This window comes from Scaptodrosophila lebanonensis, unplaced genomic scaffold (genome assembly GCF_003285725.1).
Source record: "Scaptodrosophila lebanonensis strain 11010-0011.00,11010-0021.00 unplaced genomic scaffold, SlebRS2 tig00000163-arrow-arrow-pilon, whole genome shotgun sequence".
In the NCBI taxonomy this organism is placed as follows: Eukaryota; Metazoa; Arthropoda; class Insecta; order Diptera; family Drosophilidae; genus Scaptodrosophila; species Scaptodrosophila lebanonensis.
Window position 1 is genome coordinate 578,767 of NW_022060598.1, and position 24,358 is coordinate 603,124.

Below are 24,358 nucleotides of genomic sequence, written 5' to 3' on the forward strand. Positions count from 1 at the left end.
CAAACTATTAGTGCGAGTTTTTTCAACATCTGACGAACAAATAAATAAATACAAGTATAAGCTTCCCCATATTTTATTGAATACTGCTGGAATCACGATTTGGATTTTTTTTTAAATTTTCCAAATTACAGCGCGAATTTGTTGCACATCTGATCATAGCTTTAGCTTTCTTTCTCTGAAGCGACGAATTGGCTCTAAAGAAGACAAAAACAGTTCCATCTATAGGCATTTATATTAATTAAATAAATAAATAAAATTAAATAAATAAAGATATATTTTGGAATGTTTGTAAAATTTCAAAAACTATCACGGCGAGTTTGTTCAACGTCTTTAACGTTTCCCCCCATATTTTGTCTTTTTCTTGTTCGGTTGAGTACTTCTTAAACCGCCCTTTGGAATGTTTGCAAGATTTTACAAACTATATTGCGAATTTGTTACACATCTGACCATAGCTTTAGTTTTCTTTCTCTGAAGGGAGACAAAGACAGTTCCATCTATAGGCATTTATATTAATTAAATAAATAAATAAAATTCAATAAATAAAGATATATTTTGGAATGTTTGTAAAATTTCAAAAACTATCACAGCGAGTTTGTTCAACGTCTTCAACGTTTCCCCCCATATTTTGTCTTTTTCTTGTTCGGTTGAGTACTTCTTAAACCGCCCTTTGGAATGTTTGCAAGATTCTACAAACTATATTGCGAATTTGTTGCACATCTGACCATAGCTTTGAAATCAGCAAACATTAAATAGTACGAGTATCTGCAGTTTCCTGCTGTTGGCGGCACACATAACTGAAAAGTTATCAGACTGGGTGGAGTGCTGGAGAGCTTAGCTGGCTTATGGCCGGCACTTGATCCATTGCCCATGGGCCATGGGCTATTGGCCAACCAAATGGCATTTGGCATTGATTTTCTGCTATCAGGAAAAGCAGGCGACGAGGGAAGGGGTGGGGGGGGGGGGGGTGCTTTTACATCAGCCATGCAGCTGAAAAGCTGGCGATCGCGTAAACAATTCTAAATAATTTAACAGAAACTCAAGTGCATTTTGAAGTTGCTGCTGTTGTCATAGTTGTTGTCACAACCAGCGCTATCTAATAGTAGTACAGAGGAACATTGTCTCGATATGCATGCAGCTGTATATAGTACTCTGTATATACGTATGTATCCATATATGTGTTGTGTGTGTTATTTGTCATTTGTCTTGTCGACGACAGTTGCCACTTGGAACACGAAATGCACTTTGGAAAGTTTGTAACGTCAACTAATATGGTTTGTTTGTACTTGTATGTATGTGTATTTATTTACCAACTGTGTGCTCCATATTGGTCAGGATTGATCGCAATTCAGCTCACTAGCTGGATCGATCTTTTGTCTGTCCCTCAGTATGTCTCTGTGTGTGACCCACTCGCCTGATTCATATATCAACATAAACGTCAATTTTCATGCTTTGGACACTTGATAGACTGAAGTGCTTTACATTGATTTCACGTATACTTTTTCAAGTGATTTATTGTAAAGGCTTGTACACCCACTCCAGGTTGAAACACACACACACATACACACACATATGCCACATACCAAATAGTCAACCAACATGTGAAATCGGTAATATGCCATTAATACTAAATATTTATATCAGAATGGGGCGGAGTCAGCGCACATACTCGTATCGCAACGAAAATAGAAGAGTCGGCAAATAACATTATTTAGTGAATAGTTGGTCTTTGTTTCTTCCCTTTTTGCTAAATTTACAGTTTTACAAAATTTAAAGAATTAGGGACTTCAATATTTTCCGCTATTTGCTAAACTGATTTGCTTAAACTTACCTTTTTTGTTGTCAGGTGCTTATTATTTGCATTTTCAAAATGTATTTATATACTTTTATATATATGCAAGTTTTTATTAAAAAATTTGATCAAAAATGTAGGAAAATTTTATAAACTTATTTTCAAACATACATTTGAAAATTTGCATTCTTTTTATTATTAAAAAAATGTTTCCTTTTAAAATTGCTTATAAAATGCCCTTCAATTTCACAACTGGGAAAATTATTAACTCTACACGAAAATCAAAATTAGATGACTAAGAGATTGTATCTACAGAAAATCACAATTCTCTTGCAATTCTCTTTGTATTTCCGAAATACTTAAAGGTAATAAAAATGATTGGGAATCGACTATTTTTCTTTTAATCATATTGTCAAATTCTTAATTAAAATTTTACATTTTAAATTAAGCTTTTAGTTGGTTTTATATAAGAAAGAAGATGAAGAATTTTTTTTTTTGCTTTTTTCAATGATTCAATGGACATATTTCTTCAAAAGTGATAATTCAATCCAATTTCATTGAGTTGGCATAAATATATTGGTAATTAATTATTAAGCATTAATGGCTTTCATCACTTTTGGAAAACATCCTGAACCTGAGTCCACTAAGTTTTGGAAGACCTCTTTTTGTTGGCTTTCTTAGTTCCTATGTTGAAATTGTAATTGGCAAGTAATTATTAATCATTAATGGCTTTAATAACTTTTCTTAAACATGCTGAACTTGAGCCCACTAAGTTTTGGAGGCCCCCTTTTTGTAGGCTTTCTTAGTTCTTATGTTGAAAAAATATTGTAATATTATATTTCATCTTGTCTGTTATATAAATATTGTAATATGTATCATCAGCCCATTTTGTTGAATTAAAATAAAATAAATAAGTTCGGATATATCGTTCTAAAGAGAAATTACCACGAAATAGTCTCTTTTTTGGGGACAACAGCATTTAAATAACATTCAACGTCCTTTTGAAATGCTGGTTATCATTTGGCTTTTGTGTCAGAAAAATTAAGGCGGCGATTGGAATCAATTTACTGAACCCATTGCACAATACTTTTCCAGAACATGGCACCCTTCTTCGCCTTGGCTTCCTTTAAAAACAATAATAATAAAATAAATTTAAAAAAAAATTCCTAAAGGTTATAAAGGTCAGATTAATCGGCATATATGTAGTTAAAAGGTGCCTGCAGTAGCAGACTTTCTTTTCATCTGCCAAACCTAACTAAAATATAAAACTGTACTTCTACTTAACCTAAGCTTACATACTACGATGCTATGCGACGGCCGCACTGCAGAGCCCGATCCCTTGAGCTTGTAGATATGTCCTTCGCTTTGCATTTCTTCAAGTGTCCTTTTTTGTAAGCGTAATCCGCACGTTGGAAGTTGTCATAAAGAACACGGATTTTGAATTTGTTTTTCTGTTTTATTTTATTTTATTTATGCAAAATATTTCGAAAAGAACACAAAAATTCAAAATGAAATAATATGATTATACATTGAAAATTGTTGTTGTTGTTGTTTTTCTTGTGTTTGTTTACCGTTCTCTCTTACGCTTTATGTTTGTTTTGGGTTTTGTTTGTCATTTTTTTGTTTACCATTTGTTGTTGTGAAACATTTTACAAGTTGTTTGCCATTCGCTTTAGCTTCTTTGTTTTATTTTTACTTCTTATATTCATATTCAGATTTAGATTCAGATGCAGAACCTCTTTCTTTATGCCACAAATCGCCATTTGAAATTTTGTTCGCTCGCCCCGATTATATATATTTATCGACTTATCGCTGCGAATCAACAATGGCCACAAAAATTGCACAATTCATTCCGTATTATGTGTATTTTGCATTTCGAATTTTTAATCTTGCATGTTCATGTTCATTTTAATAATATATATATATTTATATATAGCGTACAATTATTGTTGCAATTACAATTGTCTTGAGTACATTTAATATTTAAATTTTATACGTTCTTATATTAAATTCCAACTTAGGTGTAAATCATAATTGCGAAAAAAATTTGCATTACACATTCATTTGTTTTTTGTTTTTGTTTTCTTTAATGATGAGACTACGACAAAAACACATGCGAGTTGTTCTCTTTTTTGTTTTTTTTTCATTGTTTTTTCTTTTTTATTTTTAGATTTGTGTGTAAATTTCTCTTCTTTTTGATGTTTTTATTTACTCTTCTTTAATTTTATTTACGCAGGACGGGGTTTATTTCTTACACATTTGCATTTTTTTGTTTTTTGTTTTTTTTTTTGTTTTTGTTGTTTTTATACTTTACTCTTTTTTGTTTGTTCACTAAGTGTAAATATCAATTGTGTTTTTTGTTTTGGTTGTTGTTGGTTTTTTATTTGTTTTTTGTTTGTTTTGCTTTATATTTATATGTTTCTTTTATATTAATTAATAAATTAAAAAATATTCAAGCTTTGACTAGTTAGATTTGTTTTTGTTATTCATTTGTGTTTGTTGTTGTTGTTGTTTCGTGTCGTCTGTGTTGGTTGTCTGTGGTTGTTTGTGGTTGTCTGTGGTTGCCTTCGAAATAGATATCCATAACTTTTTGTGTTGCTTGCTTTGTAATACTTTTTATGTAAATATGCGCAGCCTGTCCGCTTCTATATACTTCTTTATATCTGTAAACTGTAACTGTCTATATATGTGTGTGTGTGTGTGAGTGTGGTGTGTGTAAAAGCATTTGCTGCGACCACATTTTGTATGCCATATGCTAGCAGCTGATGCTCAGAAACTTAGCAACTTATTGTCTGCAAGTCTCTGGCAATGCTTTGAGGGGGCCTGTGTGTACAAATAGTATGTATATATATATACTACATATATATATATAGCATATCGTATATATAGCGGAAATGTCCTTTTGCTTAGCTTTTCCAAAGCTTAGAGCCTAAAGCAAAGCTATGCCGTTTGCATGCAAGCATTACAACTTTTTCTTTTGCATATCTGTAGGTTACATATGTATGTCTTTTTCTTGTATGTATAGTATATATATATATATATATGTGTGTGTATATATATATATAAGGTGTCACAGCAATATCTGGGGGTGGTAGAGGCCTGAGAAATGCAACGGAACGCATACAAACGAAACAAATATTATCTAATTTTAATTATTTTCTTTCATTCCTTTCTTCTTAAATTGTCGCTTTACAAGTGAGAGGAAAAAAAAAGATTGAGTTGGAGAGTAAACCTAAGAAAACTTTAACTTGAATATCAACATCAAGTGCCATTTTATCTGATTTTCGATTTGCATTATCTTGCTATTCAGTATACACTCATATATGTATGCATATATTTAAATGTGTGTGTATGTATGTGGGTGTGTGTTTTCTTTTTAACTTTTCATATAGGTAGGTATACAAATAAAGTTACAAATTTTCTTTTGTTTTATAGCAAAAAACGTACTACAAATTACATTTATATAAATTGTATGCTTGGGTGTATATTTTGTGTGTGTGTTCGTGTGTGTGTGTGTATGTCGAATCGAAGGTAAGAGCTGAATGACAAACGCCTGTCAAATATTTGCCAAGCAATTGAGCTTGAAATTAAACTGGCAATATCTATTGGTTTATCTGTGGCGTCGCTTAATCAGTTAGTCGGTTGGTTAGTTGGTTAGTCTACTAGTTGGCCTTTCCTTCAGGCAGGCAGGCACGCAGCCAGACTGTTATGCAACGCAGTGCCAGCATTAATCGAAGTGCCCCCACTTCAATGGACGGGCCGTGATGAGTGGAGTGTGCAATTGAACGCTAGATGGCGCGAGCATCACCTTTTGTCATTCAACTGATATTTTTGTCTAATTCTATAAGTTGTCTAATTGTAGAGCAGATTTCTGATATGGCATACACGTTTCAATGTGTGTGTGTGTGAGTGTGAGTGTTTTTTGTGCCTATTCTGTTATTGTTGTTGCTGTTGTTGTGTCGAAGAGCTTAAAGAATTGCCGAAGCACTGAGGCGCATTCGCAACACGACGCAGCGACGAACTGATCTTCATCACTAGCTGGCTTCAGATGTGTCTGTCTGTCTGTCTGTTTGTTTGTTTGTTTCTTTTGTTTCGGTTGCTTTAGCATATAAGTACAAGTATCTCTTTGTTACTTTTGCTTAATTTTTTTGGGCGTGTGTATAGATACATAAATACATTTATGGACATTTGCTTTTGCGTTTTTTTTTTGCTTTAAATATATTGTATACATATATAGATTTTTTGTTATTTTTTCGCCATATATATATAGAGCTGTATATATGCATGTATGTATATATATGTTCATATATAGAGATTAGTACGCGTAGGTAGCTCTTAGGTTCACATGTATGTATGTGTGAGTGTGTGTTTGTGTTAGCTGCTTTGCTTACGTATTTTTCATTTTGCTAGCTTCCATCCTAAGCTGTGTGTGTGTGTGTGTGTGTATGTGTGTAGCGGTCGTTTGGAAAACGCTGAAAAGCGTGCTACACTTTTTGCGCGTCATTCAAGCGCCGCCATTCAAAGTATAGGTAGTGTATGAATATGTGTGTGAGTGTGAGTTTCGACAATTTATTTACTAGGAATATCTTTCTCTTTTCTTTTAGCCTTTTTGCTATTATACTCAAAGCATTTTGTTTTGTTCCTTCTGCCTTCTGCCTTTTTTCTTATGTATTTGCGCTTTCTTTCTTTCTTTGTTTGTTTTGCAATTTCTTATTTTTGGCTTACACGATAAGTTTTTGGTTTTGTTTTGTTTAAACATCATTACACATTAATTTGCATTTACCATTGTAGCTTCTGCTCTCTTTGCTTTAATTATCATTTAGCTTGCTTGACTTATTCGTTTCCTTAATACTTGCTAAACAAAAACAACATATGTATTATGCATGTACGGGTATGTATTATGTAAGTACGAGTATGTATGAAAGAATAAAAATGCTTGTTATATATATATTTTCTTTCTTTCTTTCTTCTTAACTCTCTGCACCATTCTCTGACATCTAGTTTATTTTGCATTCATTTTTCACTAAGCTTCTATGTGTGTGTGATTGTGTGTGTGTGACAAAAAAAAAAAGAATGTTTTCTGCGACCTTTGCAACTGCTCGTTTGTTTTTGTTTTGTCTTTTGAAGCGTTTCTCTTTAGTTGAGAGAGAAAGAGATAGAGCGATAGCGAGCGAGAGAAAGAGAGCTAGTGAGCTAAAGAGTTAGAGATGTTTGCTGTTTTGTTGCTTTGGTTTTGTTTTGGTTTTTTTTTTTTTTTGAAACATGTAAATACCTTAATGTAATTGCTTGTTTTATATATGTTCTTTGACGTTTCTGTTTTTATTTCATGTTTGTCTCGTTTTTCATTTTCATTTGCATTTTCTTTAATATATATATACGAGTAGATGCTTATTTTCTTCGGAACTGTGCTCCTTTTTTGACGACAAAAAAAAGTGTTCTTTATGTTTAATTTACGTCTTTCTTCTTGATGTGCCATCATGCTCTTCTGTTTGTTGTTGTTGTTGTTGCTGCTGCTGTTATTATTCTTCTTCTTGTTGTTCGTCATCTTGCTGTTGCTTTTAGGTGCATGTATTTGTTGTTGTTGTTGTGTTATTATTGTTATACATATATATTGTAGAAGTGCTCCATTTACTCTTTCACTTCAAAGTATTTGTAGGTTGGATTCTCGTAGCCATTGATTTGCATATTCGGCACAATCTTCTCCTCCTGCACGATGGGATGGTGTGTGGTCACATTCTGGTGGGGAAGAAATGTGGAGAGTGAGAGCAATTGCAATTGATTTTTTAGACGACCCCACTTACCTGATCCACCTCAATGAAGCCCTGCGCGTGTGGCGAGCGTGATGTTCGCCACTTGGCGACGGCCACGCCCACAAAGATGGCCGCCATTAGGGCGATGCCAGCAAATGAGAGCGTAAAGTAGACGTTCCGTCCCTCCTTGGTCGCGTGCGCATGCGCAAAGTCGCGACGTAGCGAGAAGCTCTGCAATGAGAACGAGATAGGATAGACTTTAGGCAGGTGCGGCGTGAGTTGGCGCCGCAACTGAAATACCGATTCGCGATGACCCAAATCGTGTGTCATGAAGTGCTGAACCTGCGGCTCGGCCTCCTGATGGGCCACGGCAGCGGCCACATCCTCGACCGCACGCTGTACGGCATCGTCATCAACCGTCGGCAGCACGGTCTGCACCTTGGTGCTGCTGCAGTGTGGAGCGTGCAAAATGAAGAGCGTTGAAAGAAAGAGAATGTTTTGTTAGCTTTTTAGCAAGCAAGAAATTTGTGTAAACAATTCCGTAATATATACTGGTTCTCAAGTATCTATTAATGGAACAATATTATAAACAAGTAGCGATCCTTTTCTTTTCTTTACTTTATTTTCCACATTTTCGCATGTTCGCTTTTTAATACCAATTTGAATTTATTTCGTAAGGTATTTGATTTTTTTATACTGGCTATCACACAGGATAAAATCCTTACACACAATTCATATGAAAGCACTCAGTGGGGGGAGGGCTTCACAAAATATCGAAAACATCCAACTTTTTCGCATTCGTGTATGAGTGTGTGATCTTAGCTGACAGATGAAGAATATTTTAAGACATATGTTTAAATCTTTTTTGTAAGCTATCAAATTTTTGATTTGGTAGAGAATAAAGACAGCTTTACTTGTAGGCTTCACACATTTTACAATCAACACTACACTATTATAATAATTCACAAACATTTTTGAAAAAAAAAGCTTTTTATAGTTTATATGTACACTAACAATATGATCATGAAATCGTGCGGGTGATCCATAGGAACAAATATTTTTATTTTTAAGCTAGCAGCACTTTCCTTGTTCACTCAATTTTCTTCATTGTGGGCTTGAAGTTTTTCGATAAAGAGGCAAACACCAGCTTATGATTGGTATAAACTTTTCAAAGAGGGTCCAGAAAGCGTTGAAGAGCATCTACAGCTACATCCAAGACGACCAAGACCATCAACTGATGTACAAAATGTTGGGTAAATCAAAGAACTGGTGCTCCAAAAAAAGTGGATTGAAAACAATGTCATCACCATTTTAAGAGGACTCTTGTGGTTTGTTTAGTTTCAAAAATACTAAATTATTTGGAAAAACAGAGTCGCTTTGAAGTCGAAGAAACAAAGCTTCCTGATTACACTGGCAAGATAAAATCCACAATAACTATATACTTGTACGATCCATCGAGCGAACATCGTCAAAGATATGTTCAGATATGAAAGATATATTCTTTGAATATCATGGTGTTGTGCATAATGAATTCCTTCCGCCAGACCTAACTGCTAACAAGGAATGTTATTTAAGTGTTTTGTGTCTAGTTTGCGTAAAACTACTCATCTCAAGAGGCTGGAGAAGAAGAACTACGAAGGACATTTTAGAAGATGATTTTAAGGCCTGCAAAGCATAAGCTGGCATTGCATTTAAAGCACATTATTTTGAAGACGATAAAGAAGATTGTAAAGAAAACATTTTTTTAAAGTTACAATGAAAAAGCGAATGATATTTCTACACAGTAGAAATTACAAGAGTGCGAAATTAAAAAGGGTGTTACTTGTATATAAGTGCCGATTTAATAAAAAAAAATACAGTGGAATTGAGAACCTGCTCCTTTTTTAAAGTCGTTTTAAAAAGGGATGAAAATGAAAGGGGAAAAATGCAATATGAAATAAAAAATTTTATTATTTAAAGAAAGCCCCCACAAATGGATAGCTTCGATGTAGCTGTTGGAATTTATTGCAGAGTGTTGTATGAGTTGCAATTAAATTTCTTACTCTGCATTCAACCTACATTGCTCTCTCTCAAGTATATGTTAAGCCATTAGCTGAAAGTCGTGTGACAATTTCTTAAATATAGTAAGTAGATCACTGAACTGCTTCAAGGCTAAGGGAAAAATGATGCCAAAATGTTTGCAAAAGTCTGTAGCTGTGGTCAGGCAGGCAAATAATTTGCACAACTATGTAGTTGTTGAATTTCAATTAAAAATACCAGCAATTCTTAAGTTAGAAATCATTTGCAGTTGCAAGAAATGAGTTGATGTTCAAATGATTTGCGTAGCTTTCGTTTTGCGTGAAAATTGGAAAATAGTTTGAGGCTTTTCTCACCTGACTGTGGCCTCGGCATACTCAGCATCGGCCAACTCCTTCTCGCTCTTTGTCGTATCGAGATTGAAATTGGCCGCAGTTACCAGACCACCATCTACGCTGATCTCCTTGCTGTTGCCGCTCTTGTCCAGCTGTTGTTGTTGTTGCTGCTGTTGTTGTTGCTGCTGCTGCTGCTGTTGTTGTTGCTGTTGCTGGACTTGCTGCTGCTGCTGTTGCTGTTGCTCGGCCTGCTGCGACTTGAGCATATCGTCGACCTTCTTAGCCTCCATGCGCAGCTTCTCCTCACGCAGCTTCTCACGTTCGGCGGCGCGCTGTTCCTTGCGTTGCTTCTCGGCGAGCCGGAGTCGCTCCTTCTCCGCCACCTTGCGCTCAATCTCGATGCGATACTTGTCGAGTATGCCAGCCTCAGCGTCCTCGCTCATGCCCAGCGAGGAGCCGGGTATGTCGTCCTTGCTGCGCAAAGCCAAAATATAATCATTCATGAGTTGTGCAATCTTGGCAGACAGCTCCGGATAGCGCTTCAGCATAGTCATGGACTGGTTGACGGCACGATCGATGTCGATGAGGCGTTCCAGAGTGCGGGGTCGCTCCGAGGCGGCTGCCTCCAGACCGCCGGGTCCGCCCGAGTTCAGCAGATGGCGGTAGTGGGCCAAGGCATGCGCACGATCCTTATGCAGGGCGCGCAACAACTTTTGCAAACACTTCTCAACATGATGGGCCTGGACGACGACGAGGATGTGTGTGTGTGCGTGTGTGTGTGTGTGTGTGTGTGTGTGTGTGTGTGTGTGTGTGTGTGTGTGAGAGAGAGGGAGAAATAAACTCAATTAGTCGCCAGCCATTAGCCGATCTGAATACTCACATTCGGGGGCTGCTCTGTGAGGGCCTGTGTGTAACAGGTCATGGCCTCCCGCTTCCGCTGATTGATATGGGCAAGGACTCGCTGCTGGTGCATGGCCGCCAGCTGATGCTTCTCGGCGTTGCCTTCTTCCTCGAGTGCCTGAACAGAAGTCTAAAATTACATTCCCATATAAAGACGTATTGCACACCAAGAGAGAAAGATTATCAGCATGAGGAATTCGCTTCTCAAATTCGTTTGTTTTTGTTTTGTTTCGTTTTTATTTTCAATTTCGATTGCATTTCGCTTTTTTTTTCGCTAATTGTCTAATTTTGTGACCAAATGTACAGTTTGTGGTTGTTTGGTTAGTTGTTTGGTTGGTTAGTTCGGTTAGTTGAGTTAAGTATGGTTTGGTTTGGTTTGGTTTGGTTTAGTTGGTTAGGTGGTTTTGGCGGTGCTATGGCTGCTGTGAATCGTGGCTGGACAAGGAGAGTGCTGCTGAACTGGGCACAGTCTGGTGCAATTAACGAGTGTTATGACAACTATACGTATGTATATGAATATGGGCAGTTGAAAGATATACAGATACAGATAGAGGTGATGGCCGGCCGACTGACTCAAATGAATGCCAAATATTTGCCAAATACACGTACAAAGTTTCCTAAAACTCCCATAAGCCATAGAGCTATATCATTTATTTTATATATATATATATTTTTTTTTTAATTTACAAAATATGTAATGAACTCTGTAAGACGGGTTTCTTTAAACTCCCATTATGCGATATCTTTTCTTCTTTTTTAAGGTTTACCAAATATGTAAATAAGTCTTACAGTTTCCTAAAACCCACATAAGCCATAGAGCTAAATCATTTATTTTCTCATTTTCTCTTTTTTTTTAATCCACAAGTATGAATTCTTAAGTATTTGCACAGGGATTCCAATAATCGTTAGTCTTTCTTGAGCCGTCAACGGCTTAGTTGGGCGTAAAATTTAGCAGCATATAGGCATATATATAAATAGCATTTGCATACACTACAAGTATTTTGCTAGCTTATGCTTTTTACACAATACTCTATAAAATGCAATTTTAAGGCACTTTCATAATCAATAATAGCAGTTAGGCAGCAGCAAGTCAGCATGGGTATTATACATTGTCTCTGTACTCGTAATTCGTTACTCTTGGTTCTAAGTTGTGGTTAAGCGTTTAACATTTAATCAGTTTAATCAGCTTTTATACATCCAAGAGCTATTTTAGTAACGCACTTTTCTTCGACTCCTCTTAAAGCTGGAATTTCGTGATTCGATTAAAATTTATCTAGATTTTACGTCCCTAATCTATTGATTAGATTGATTACTTGATTAAATAAACCTGCAGTGAGTTATAATCGGGACCTGTTCGAAGAACAATTAATGCTTCTTATTTGAATTTCTACGTCCTAACTGAAAGGTTCAGTTTGGTTGAAAGAAAATAAATTCAAAATCATTCTAAATGACTCGTTACTCGTCATTGGTCCTGCTATCAATCTTAATTTATACATTTCTTGTTTTCAGTTTCTTGTTTTAGTTTGCTTGCTAAGTGTTGGTAAGCTTTACACATATAAAATCTATCTAATCTAATAATTTGTCACTCGCTATTTTTGTCATAGCTTTCCTTCTACTTCCTGATTGGCTTCTGTCTCTACTCGCTATTTATCAGGCTAAGGCTCTTTGGTAAGTGTAGAACCATTGGCTCTTTGGTAACTCGTTAATCATTGGTTGTCACTCGCTATTTTTGTCATTGCTTTCCTTCTTTCCATCTTAAATTGTACATTTCCTGATTGTTATAGATCTGTATGGATTTTTCGTATGTTTCCACTCTTCTTTTTTTTACTAAACTATAAATTCTATTACTATCACTATCTGCACCCATCACTAGAACAAATCGATGACGACGATTATTCAAGGTGCTTGTTCCTATTCGTATATAGTCCTGATTCAGTTCTATCTCTACTTGTTATCTTTCAGGGTAAGTTTGCTTGCTCAGTGTTGGTAAGGATTCGAATTTTAAGAAAAACTCTTATTAACTCAGTACTCGTTCGCTGTCACTCGTTACTCGTCCGATAACATGAGTTGTTCGGTCCGGAGGTGTCAGTATTTGTTGCTTGTTTGAAATTTTTAGTTAGCACTAATTGGTTAGATAGAAATAAGAATGCGTCAACTAAGGGTTATACATTAAAGCCAATCAGTTCAACTACAAAGCACTTTGTACTATACGAGTAATCGCTAATTTTTTTGATTGTTTTTACTGTTGCTGTTGTTGTTAGCGGTACTTGGTTAATGTATTTGAATGTAAGTATAATGGTTGTTTTTGTATTTTTTTGTTATTGATATTGTTATAATCTGATGCCTCTTTCGCTCCCATTTGCCATACATGGATACACAACAAAGAAAGTTCTGAGGTTGGAAACGGGTCAGTAGGGGGAAGCAAAGGATAATAAACAACAGCTACAAAGCGATAAAGAGTGAGAACGTGAGAGACAGACAGAGAGAGAGAGTGAGTGAGTGTGAGAGACGTACAGACACAAACATACAACATAGAGAAAGCATGAAAATTATAAATACAATATGTATGTACAAACATGACAATGAAATGAAAATGAAAATGATAACGATAGCGATAGCGATAACGATAATGACTACAAAGTAGTAAGGCAGACTACGACTACTTGAGGGTCGATAGCAGCACATGTTGTGATCGTGCGATTATCGAACCCTGCAGACAGAGGCAGACGCACACAGGAAAGTCAAGCAGACGCACACGCACACACATCTATATATATATATTTTAATATAGTTATGTATGTATATATATATATATATAAACATTGACTATTCATAGAGATAGAGATGTAAGAAATAGAGGAGGCACAATACAAGTAGCTAACTACTGGACTTTTTTTTTTTTGGTTTTTTTTTCGAATGGTGCCAGCCGCCTGAGGGCGAAGACCACAAACCTGGAAGCGTGCCGTCATGCGCTGTTTGAAGCTCTGGGCTGCTTTGGGGTCGGCCAGTCGCATATCCTGGTACTTCTCCTCTAGGTCAGACCAGTCCTTCATCACTCGGGTGACCTTCTCGCGATGTGATTCCTCAAGGCGCTGTTGGGCTTCCTTTGTTTAGAATACGTTTTGTTTTTCTTGGATAAATAAACCTGCGCCGTCAAGGTTAACACTTACTTTCTGACTTACTTTGTAGCTCTGATGCTCGTAGTGGGGGTCGAAGTGCGTGAAGTATGGATCGGATGTGGGCTGGGCCGTTGACGGAGGAGCACCGCCAGCACCACCGACTGAAGCAGCTGCAGCCGCAGCGGCGGCAGCAGCAGCAGCCGAAAGCTGTGGTGTGCCGGTGACGACATTAGCATCGAGCTTGATGGCAGCATCTGCATCCATGGTCTTGGACTTGTCCGCATCTGTGGCCGAGGCGGAGGCCACAACTGTGGCTGGCGATGAGGAGGTGGTCTTCAACACAGGCGGCTTCACGCCACTCGAACTGCCATTCTGATCCCAGCTATCGGCACCGCCCATATCACTCTCAGCACCAGCGCCATCATCCTCATAATTGTCGCTATCCTCGCCGCTATCGTACTCCGCATTGATGTCATCCAACGCCCCGCTATTTGCATCGGCACCAACGCCAGTGCCCGCCGCCGCTGCCTCATCAGCCACCATTTCATCCTCCTCGTCATCCCCCATCAGATCATCTTCGTCGTCCAGCTCGTCGTCGTTGCCATCCTTCGAGTAATTCGAGTCGTTGTTGTCCTCATCATCATTGGCGTTCAGTTCGTCGTTGGTGCTGGAGATTTGTGCTGGAGGCATTACGGGTAAATCGGTCTTCTTCACGCGAATCTCATCGGCTGTGCAAATCAAGTGAGCTAGTTAGCCAGAAAATTGTAAAAGGCTATTAGCCAACTACTTACTCTTGAAGTGCTTGGGGCAGCAGACGAACTCGACGCCCGAGAAGAGGGAAATGCCGCAGGGCAGTAGCATCGCAAAGCTGCGCATCTGCATGCCACGCTCCTGGCAGGCGGCCGCTCCTGTCTGATTCCATCGCACGAAGGGCCAGCAGCGCGAAGCGTTGTGTATATGATCGAAGAGACAGCCCTCGGGCACCAGCAGTGCATCCGATTGGAATGGTCCTTCTGAAGCCAAACGTGGCATTGGCGATGTCGATGGAAAATGTGGCATGCGATCCACAGCATTGTAGAAACTGTTCGACTCAGAATTCTGATCAGTACTTACCTAGACAACGGAATGGTTTGATCCAGCGATGGGCTCCCTTACACTTGGCCGCGTTCAAGGCGCCCTGACGGCACCAGCCACCAATTTTCTGATAGTGCGATGACTCCACAATATTGGTGATATCTCGATTAGGATAAGCCTGCAATGAGAAGAAGGTAAAGGGAAGTTGTATAAAACTGTTCAATGAAACAGTGCCATTTACAAGCCATTCCGCCCTCTTGGCCGGACACTCAACGTCAGCCAAATTTTGCCCACCCAAGGGTAGTGTTCACCTAAGAGGATACTTAAATACTTAGTAGAGCAAACGAATTTTCTAGAAAAAGTGACCCCTAAGAGAGGTTTCCATTAAGAGAGTTTTCACTGTTCTTAAGCTTGATAGAAAGAGGTGAACAAACAGCCTGATAAAGCATGGTATGCTACGAAAAGCATTAACAATGAATTGTTCAGTTATTAAAGTAGCACACAATTGGTCTTAACAGCTCGCGCACACACAATTATTTAAAAGTGTTCTGCTTTATGGTTTTCTGTAATTGTGTTTTATATACTTATACTTTTCCCTGCTTGGCATTTCTTAAGTAAACTTTCAACCACAACAGCATAGGACGCTTAAAATAGAATGGGAAAAAAGAAAACAAAATGAAAAATAAGACCTAATTTAAAGGGCTCTTCAAATAGGCTGCATTTGCAGAGCAACGTTTGCGTACAGGTATGAGATTTGTGTTCGCATTCCTTACTCGTATATTTATGGCTATCAAAGTACAATTCATTTGTATTATTTGACAGCAAATATTTTGGAAATATTCTCAGCTTTACACTCAGTCGCTCTCACCCCTCTTAGCTCTCACAAAACTGTAAACTGCTGCATTATTTTCATTCCATTTACTGCCCTCCTTTACGCAACTGGGCGTGTTAACCCAAATTAAATAGCTGCTTGCCAACAACCTATTGGAAAACATAAACTTCGATTGGCCATGCAGCGATACAAGCACGTACTCTTAAGCCCACACACACGCACACACACACGCACACACACATACAGCACAAAGGTACCTCTCATTGTGTATAATAATTGTGCTATTTTTATAGCGAACCACCCACACATACTCGCAAATACATATATATCCGTATAAGTGCCATATACGAATATATTATAAGCATAAAGAACTTCAAGTGTAGCCCAGAAGTGTTGGCATGCGTTTTGTTGCATGCTTTTAGGCGTACGCTCATTTTTTCAAGTGCGGGTGTCGTGTGTGTGTGTTTGCGTGCGTTTGCGTGCGTTTGCGTGCGTGTGTGTGTGTGTGACATTTCTGGAAAACACTCGATGTAAATGAGAGAGGCGAAGGCAGAAGGTGAAGAAGAACAAGAAGGAGAAGAAGAAGAACAACAACAACGACTATTCGAAGAGCTTCGATTACTAACGCCTTGACTCGATTTATATGTACATGTGTCTGAACCACACGCACACACACACACATAACCACACACATCCGCATTGTTGGATTGTGAAGGCTTGAAACTGAAATGTCATCATCATCGTTCATCGACAAGCCATGAAAATGTGCTGAGCACGAATTTGTTGCCCAAAAGTCGACACAAACAACAAATAAAAGAGTTCGAATAGCAAACATGTATGCCCATTTGTACCCTGCAGTACTGCAGTCTAGCTAGAGCGATCCTTTGCTAGTCAATAATTCAGAATTAGCCAAAACAAAACATAAATATGTTTATTTATTTCTTGTGTTGAGAGAAGCGCGTGTCTTCCACTAAATCTTTTCAATTGAAAGTGAAGTTCAGTTGAAAAACGTGATTAGATTCCAAGCTTATAAGGTTTTCTTATAACAGTTATATTTCTTAATGTCGACAGTTCACACAGAAATATAATACATAAATAAATAATAACGAATTATATTCTGTCTTGGCGTATTCCGAATTTTCTAAGAAGCCAACAATTAAAGCGTGAGTTAGTGATTAAAAAACGAATTAATTAAAGACAATTTAAGGATAACCAAAGATATAGAGGCGTTCGAATTCTGCGCTATTTTATCGAGTCTTTGGTCTTAAAGCCATCAAATGCCAGCTAAGTTTGGAATGAGCTCTGCTTAAGGTATTCTTTTTAAAAGCATTGGTTAGCTCCATGAAAGGGCGACAGCATTATGTGGGAAAAAGCCATTCATATAGGTAATATCAACTACAATTTTTGTATTAAAAGATTATATTATATAGAGGATCTTCTGAAAGTATTGAAGAAGACGTTTACAAAAGGCTATTTTCTTCACGTCCCTCTCCAACCTGTGCACTGACCGGCCCGTGCTCCAGACTTAAATCCAAATATAACAACATTGAATTATTTATTGGAAACATTCGAAAATCAAGCTTTAAATAATTTATTAATTGATCTTCTAAAAACCCACTTTTCTGCCACATTTGTTATGTAAAATAATTTCAAAACGCCCTTTAATGGTGAAACAGTGAAACAGTTCATATCCCAGTACTGCCGGGTACATATGTATGTGTTTAGCATTCGGTTGTGGTTTATTTATTTGGGTAACCATTTGATGGGGTTTTCGGTTCTTTGTTTGCTGCCTTGCTGCAACGGTCAGTGAAACTTTAATTGCCTGTCAAGTTTGATTGACTGACTAAATGACTGACTCCATGAATGGCCTAATAAAATATCCCACACATATGTATGCACGTGCTATATATAATATACATGTATGTATATGTACGTACGAGTACATCTATGTGTGTGCACTACATTTGTTTCAAACAATTATGTGCTGAGTAGAACACCAACAAGACCAACAACAGCAGAGCAACAACAAAATGAGGCCTTTTTAAATGTTGTTTGAGTGGTTCGTTGAAAATGGCGCAGTTCGCACACAAAACGAGTGAAAACGTCACGTAGCCAGTCAGGCAGTCAGGCAGTCATTCATTTATTCAGTCAGCCAAGCAGCCAAGCAGCCACTGAGTCAGTCAGGCCAGACAGCAGAGCCCCCACAACGCAGTCCAGTCCATGTGTGTGTGTGCGTGTGTGTGTGTATAGCTGTTGGCAGCAAGTCTAAATAAAACATTAAAAGCACAAAATAATGATGCTGATGCATGTCAAGTCAAACTGAAAACCAAAACCCCAAAGCCCCCAAAACCAACAAGAAACAAAAAGCCCCCACGATCGCCCAACCCCCAGCCGCCAGCCGCCAGCCCCCACCCTTCCGGCCTTAGTCAACGAAGCAAGGCCTCATGCTGTCACTCTCCACAGTATATAAACCCATAATGGCACTGTGGTCAGCTACTGGGGGTTAAATTCAGTCCAGTTGACTTCAATTGAGTTGAGTTGTGCTTCGTTGTTGTTGGTGTTGGTGTTGGAGTTGGTGTTCAAGCCAAAGCCGTAGTTGGTGGTTAAGTGTTGGCAGGTGTGACACATTTGCGAAAAGTTGAACTTAAAATAAATACACAGCCATGCCAGTTAAAAAATTGCAAGTTAAAGGTGAGAGCAGCAGGAAAATTTAATTAAAAAGCTACCAACTATTTTATTTCGTCTTGTCTGGGATTAAATAACACATATATTATATAAACGATCATGCGTTAATGCGCAAAAACGTTCGAGTTAAGAAGCTGAACAAATGACAGTAACGGCTCAAGTTATTGTATGTTTTAATATGATATTACTTTTCTATTCCAGAACTAAAGAAATATAAAAAAATTATACAAGTATATTACAAGTAATTGGTTAAAAATTCAGTTGTTTCATACAAAGCCCCTTTTCCCAACTTGGAGCCAAATTGGAACTCAGTGTTCATCGGTAATTGGAAAGGAAACTTTAACTCAAATTTAAGCTGCCTAGCTCATTCCATTTGACCTTGATTTATTTCTTTTTCCTTTCCATATTTCAAATGTCCTTTTTTTGGGGGTCGACTTTTTCAAAACGGACCCATTTTGTATCATTTTTTTGGGTAAGCTAAGCAAGCTTACAGTTCAAGTGAAGATGAAGAATTTGAACACAATCTTTGGAGATCGTTTGAGGTCGATTTTCCCAAATTTCAGCTGCCCAGCTCTTATCGCTTGGGCTGTATTGAAACACCAGACAGGCAGGACAAACTGTTTTATAATCAGTTTAAGTTTCTTCGAAAAATGAAGTGCTTTTCATTTGGAAAACTGCATGCTGAAATTTGAATCTCAAATTGCGCTTAAGAATTATTTTTGTTGTTTCAAAAAAATGTTGTTTTCAAGTTTTTCAGAAAAATTGCTTTATAACATACGAGTGTACAAGTATGCAAAACTAACCAAAACATATTTTCATATTTATACAATAAGTATGATAGATTTATGTAAATAGATTTCTAAATTAAATAAACTCGTTAGATGAAACTAAATAATGATTTTATGCTGCCTTAATATTTTGGAAGAAATAAGTTAAAAGATGAGAACAGCCTGTCCATTCAAATACCCATAAGTGGATGACGATCGTATTTCATATTTTTGAATAATCCAACTCAAACGCACGATCACAAACAAGCCTGCGTGAGAACTCAAGGTTTATGAGCTGATGTCCCTCTTCAGAGACAGTCCTCGCTCGAGTTCGAATCAAGTGCGTTCCAATAATTTTTATATATTTTTTACCTTCAGCTAGAGCCTAGGGTGCATTTTGTATGTGGCTGCTGCATTCCACGGATTGCGTGCGCTGGGCCAAGAAAGACTTGAATGTGTGGATGGCGCTAACACACACACATACACACACTTACGCACACACTTCCGCTGTGGCTGTTGCTGTTCCCTATTTTTGAAGGAATGTAAAAGGGCATGTCATCAGCAGCGCGCGAAATGGCAACAACTGGAACAACAACAAGAACGTCACGTCATTCACAAACTCACGGCCTGACCAGCACACACACACACACACAAGCCGTCTGTGTATGTGTGTGTGCGAACACGCGCATTTGTTTGGTTGGTCGAGTATATAAACGTGCCTACCGAGTGTGTGGTGCACACACAATCCCACATATGTATACTATAGTCGAGCATACTATACGTATGTATATGTTCATGCGGTTGTTTTGCCACCCAAGCACGTCACCTCCATCCCCCCTATCCCCCCTACCCCTCTTATCGTCCGCGCAGCTTGCCCCTTGTTACACCCTTAGCTTGGCTAAAATGTGTTCGTTCTACTTGGCTTAATCAAAACATATTCAACCGAGCGTGATGCTGTTTAAGTGGTTCGCTCGAGAGAGCCCCACCGCAAATGCACGCAGCAAAAGTTATTGTAACAGTATTTGATTCCTTTGTTAAGCACACACACACACACACACGTATACAGTTATATTGTATGTGGGAAAGTAAAATGAAAAGCAAATTTAATTGCACAAAATTAGCAAAAGCACAAACACACGCTCGACTGCATTTGCGCTAATGACAGACAAACAATTAAACTTGACATTTTGCTTTTGTCTACTCGCTCACACACACACACGCACACATATGTATATATATATATATATATATATATATATATATGTATACATACATACATATATGCATCGCCTATGCCTGACAGTCATTGTTTCATTATTTTGTTGGCTCCTATTGTTGCCATTCATCGCTTATCCTTGTGCAATGCAATTATACAAGTTTTTGTAAAAAGCAGCAGAGCGGCAGGTACACCAACAATAACAAAACATTTAATGACACACAAAACACACACAGACTAACACACTAACGCTCTGCCATACCCATATTGAACATTGTCATCATCATATCCACATCAGCATTGTAGTCCTCGCTCGTCGCTCATCCACAACGTCCTTGGCGTTTTATTTTTGGGGTACATCGTTAAAATATTGTTGTACGCTCACTTGGGCAGTGTGCTCAAGCAGCATCATTTGGGATTACAAGCAACAGCCACAACGACAACGACAACGACAACAACTGTAGTGCAGTGTGTGCGTGTGTGTGTGTGGCATTGAAAGTCTCACAAACACACAAACACACACACACATTTACATATGCATTTGCATTGACACGCATTTACACGGCTTAATAGCTAGACTTCAGGTACAGTTATATCACCGCAGATCCGCCGCCCCTCCCCTCCCCTCCCCTCCCCCATACACACACTTCTACTCGCCCACACTCCTGTCAACTTCAACAATTCTAATTATGTCGTGCAAGCTTTTGCTAAAATTCCTGCATGCGGCTGCCTACACTGCGTATGCGTTATGTCTGACACAAATATTGCGCATACGTAACGTTGACAGCTTCTAATGAATTTCTCACAACTACGACTGCCATTGTTGCATCTCAATGTCGACCGAACGTTATACATTTGGTCAACATGCAATTATTTCGGTTATCCAAGCAGATGACGCACAAACTCGGAGCCAGCCACTGCCACTGCCTGTGTCATTGCCTGTGCCAGTGCCTGTGCCAGTGCCAGTGCCAGAGAATGAACAAAAACCAACTGCCACCTACTTTGTTCTAGGTATTTCCTCATAAACATTCCCCCATGGCTATACAATTGCTTTTCACACAATACTCAACAAGCCACGTCCACTAAGCATTTTCAAATTACTTGTAGTTCTTGAACATAATTACTGAACTGATCTAAGCATATTTTGCTACAAGTATTTTACCAATAGACTAATAAAGTACAATTTAAAAAATTCTAGAAAAGGAGAAAAATAATTTCGTTCTTGATATTGTCTGTCTTCAAGAGGTGTTTTGCATCGTAATTAATATAATAAAATAATTTTAAAAATTATAGAAAAAAACAAAAATCAATTTTGTTCTTGATATTTTAAGAGGTTTTTCGAAAGTAAAATGAGCATAACGTATGAAGTTATTTACTCTTACTCTATAAGCTTAGAGTATTTAAAAAAAATAAAAAATAATTTAATTAATTATAGAAAAACAGAAAAATAATTTTGTTCTTGATATTTTCTGTGTTCAAGAATTGCTTAGAACTTTCAATTTAATAAACATAATTAACAAATATGATTGCAAGTATTTTAAAAATATACAACAATCTAATATATTAAAAGTTATAGAAAAACATAAAGTTATAGAAAAAGACAGTCCCTAATATGTTATGTCTTAGAACGTATCATTTAATGAACACTATTAATAAAGTATTAATTAATAAAGCATATATTGCTACAAGTATTTTAAAAAGAGATAGCCCCAAAAAAAAAATAAAAAACATATATATATATATAGAAACAGAGAATAATAATTTAGTCACAGCTTGGCACAGAGTTCTTGATATTTTCTGTCTTCAAGAAATGTTTCGAAATTATAACTTAATGAGCATAATTAATGAAGTTATCTAAAAATATGACTAGACTATTTAAAAAATAGGCGACAAAATAACATTTTAGAAATGGTAGAAAATGAAAAACTAATTTTATTCTTTTTATTTTTTCTGTCTTCAACAGACGTTTAGAACTTACAATGCTTAGAGTATTTTCAAAATATATGTATTTTAAAAATTAGAAAAAAAGAATTTTGTTCTTGATATTATTATTATTATTTGCTTCGAAATTATAAATTAATGAGCATAATTAATTAAGTTATCTACTCTTGCTCTATATGCTTAGAGTATATTAAAAATATTTAAAATTTGTTTTTTTTTTTAAATTATAGAAAAAGAGAAAATTAATAATTTTGTCCAGTTTGGTTGACATATGTGGAAAAAAATCCTATTTGTATTTAAAGACAAATCTATAGCTCGCAAAAATAATTACAAATTGCAAATGTGATGAGCTCTACCCAGATGATTTCGTTGACTTGCCTCGTCATGAGTTTAAAGCAGCCGCTCTACATTATTGGCGGGATTCTGGTACGCCCACTTCGGGGTATAGCTATAAACGAGCTATAAACCAGAAATGGAAAACGCTGCCACAGAGAGCGCGATGTGGCGCTCAACACGTGCGGCAAAGCATGCGATATGCAAAGAATCGACATTGGCGACAGCTTTTTAAGCTCGGAAAGTGGGTGTTGCTGGTGGTGGTGGGGTTGTGGGGTTGTGGATGTGGATGTGGATGCAGCACAGCAGCCGAGCGCGTTATTGAAAATGATTTTTTAATGTGGCATTGAGTTGGGGCAGCGGCAGTGGCGGGATTCGTGTGCGTGTGGCAGAATCAGAAGCAGAGTCAGAGGCAGGCAGCGCTCAATCGTTGTGTGGTAGCCTTCTATTTGCATTTCGTTCGGCCTGGGCAGTACACAATTCCCACGACTGGGGAGGTGGGGGCTGTAGGGATGCCACAGGCAGCTGTGCGCATTGCGCTGCGCCGTGCCGCGCCTCGTTTCAATTTCAGTTTACATTTTACGGCTTAGAGTTTTTTTTTTTTTTGCCACGCCCACGAGAATGTCTCGCAGCGACGACAAAGACGATATGCTTGAATGAAAATAAGCTGCGTATAAATTTATAAGGACTTGTTGGTTTGGTTGTGAATGGCACAAAACGCCCATTCCTCCCACTCTGCCTCCCACAAACTCTACCTATCATTTGGCCTTCGCTTGGCCTGTGGCCTGCGGCTCATGGCACGCTCAACGCTCACCGTACAGCGCTCGACGCGTTGACATTGAAATTGTAAAAATAATTCTTCATACGCCTCGTTGTACACAACACGGCACAATGCGAACCGAAAAAGTTAAACGATGTCGTTGTTGTTGCTGCTATTTTTCTTGCTGTTATTGTTGCTGTCCCTATGTTGCTTTTGTGCTGCGGCCTTTGGGTTTGGCTCTGACATGTTTTGTTAGTTCAAAGTTTCGTTGCGTGGCTTTTTAGTTGTTGTTTTGCGTCCTTTGCCAAAAGAGCAAAGTATAGTAAACACGTTCCACCCACAAAAACACACCCATAGGTGTACTTTTTTTTTTATTTGTGCTCTAAATTCGTCTCAAAATTTGAGTTGAGTTGAGAGCGCACCCAACTACAACTATTTGGATTGACGCGAACGCAAATATTCGATGTGAATTAACTGATGCCTTAACTTAGTATAAACGACTAATATTTATAGCACAGCTTGTATATACATTGATGGACAAAATAATGGAAACGACATTCAGTTCTTCACTAAAAACTTCAGTCTTCAATTTCCGATCAACTAATTGGTTAAAGGTACTTGTGATTTCGTTTTAATACATACGTACTTCGGCTGAAATATTTGACCCAAAAATAAAGCTCATGGTCGGGAATGTGCTTTAAAAATTATAAAGCTTAATATATAGGAATATTTTTCCACTTCCGGCACTATGGATTACATGGATATGCTTAACAGCACAATGCTTCCTTACGCTGAGGCAGAACTGGCGTTAATATAGAAGTTAATGCAAGATAATGACCCT

At 37.7% G+C, this 24,358-nt stretch overlaps 1 protein-coding gene across 4 annotated transcripts in view; it reads right to left on the minus strand.

Annotated features, from left to right (window-relative positions):
- Positions 1 to 6,014: 6,014 nt before the first annotated feature.
- Positions 6,015 to 24,358, minus strand: part of LOC115629758 (amyloid-beta-like protein) — a 104,281-nt gene continuing 85,937 nt past the window's right edge. The window contains exons 4-12 of one of the 4 annotated variants that reach the window (XM_030526303.1): positions 15,023 to 15,161; positions 14,701 to 14,922; positions 13,973 to 14,637; positions 13,742 to 13,894; positions 10,771 to 10,920; positions 9,912 to 10,630; positions 7,840 to 7,987; positions 7,591 to 7,770; positions 6,015 to 7,525 (exon numbers count right to left, since the gene is read on the minus strand). In XM_030526303.1, coding sequence (XP_030382163.1) covers positions 7,418 to 7,525; positions 7,591 to 7,770; positions 7,840 to 7,987; positions 9,912 to 10,630; positions 10,771 to 10,920; positions 13,742 to 13,894; positions 13,973 to 14,637; positions 14,701 to 14,922; positions 15,023 to 15,161 — 2,484 coding nt within the window. In that variant the 3' untranslated portion in view covers positions 6,015 to 7,417. Of the gene's footprint in view, positions 7,526 to 7,590; positions 7,771 to 7,839; positions 7,988 to 9,911; positions 10,631 to 10,770; positions 10,921 to 13,741; positions 13,895 to 13,960; positions 14,638 to 14,700; positions 14,923 to 15,022; positions 15,162 to 24,358 lie in introns of all 4 variants that reach the window. The other 3 variants (XM_030526304.1, XM_030526305.1, XM_030526302.1) reach the window with 3 other exon arrangements.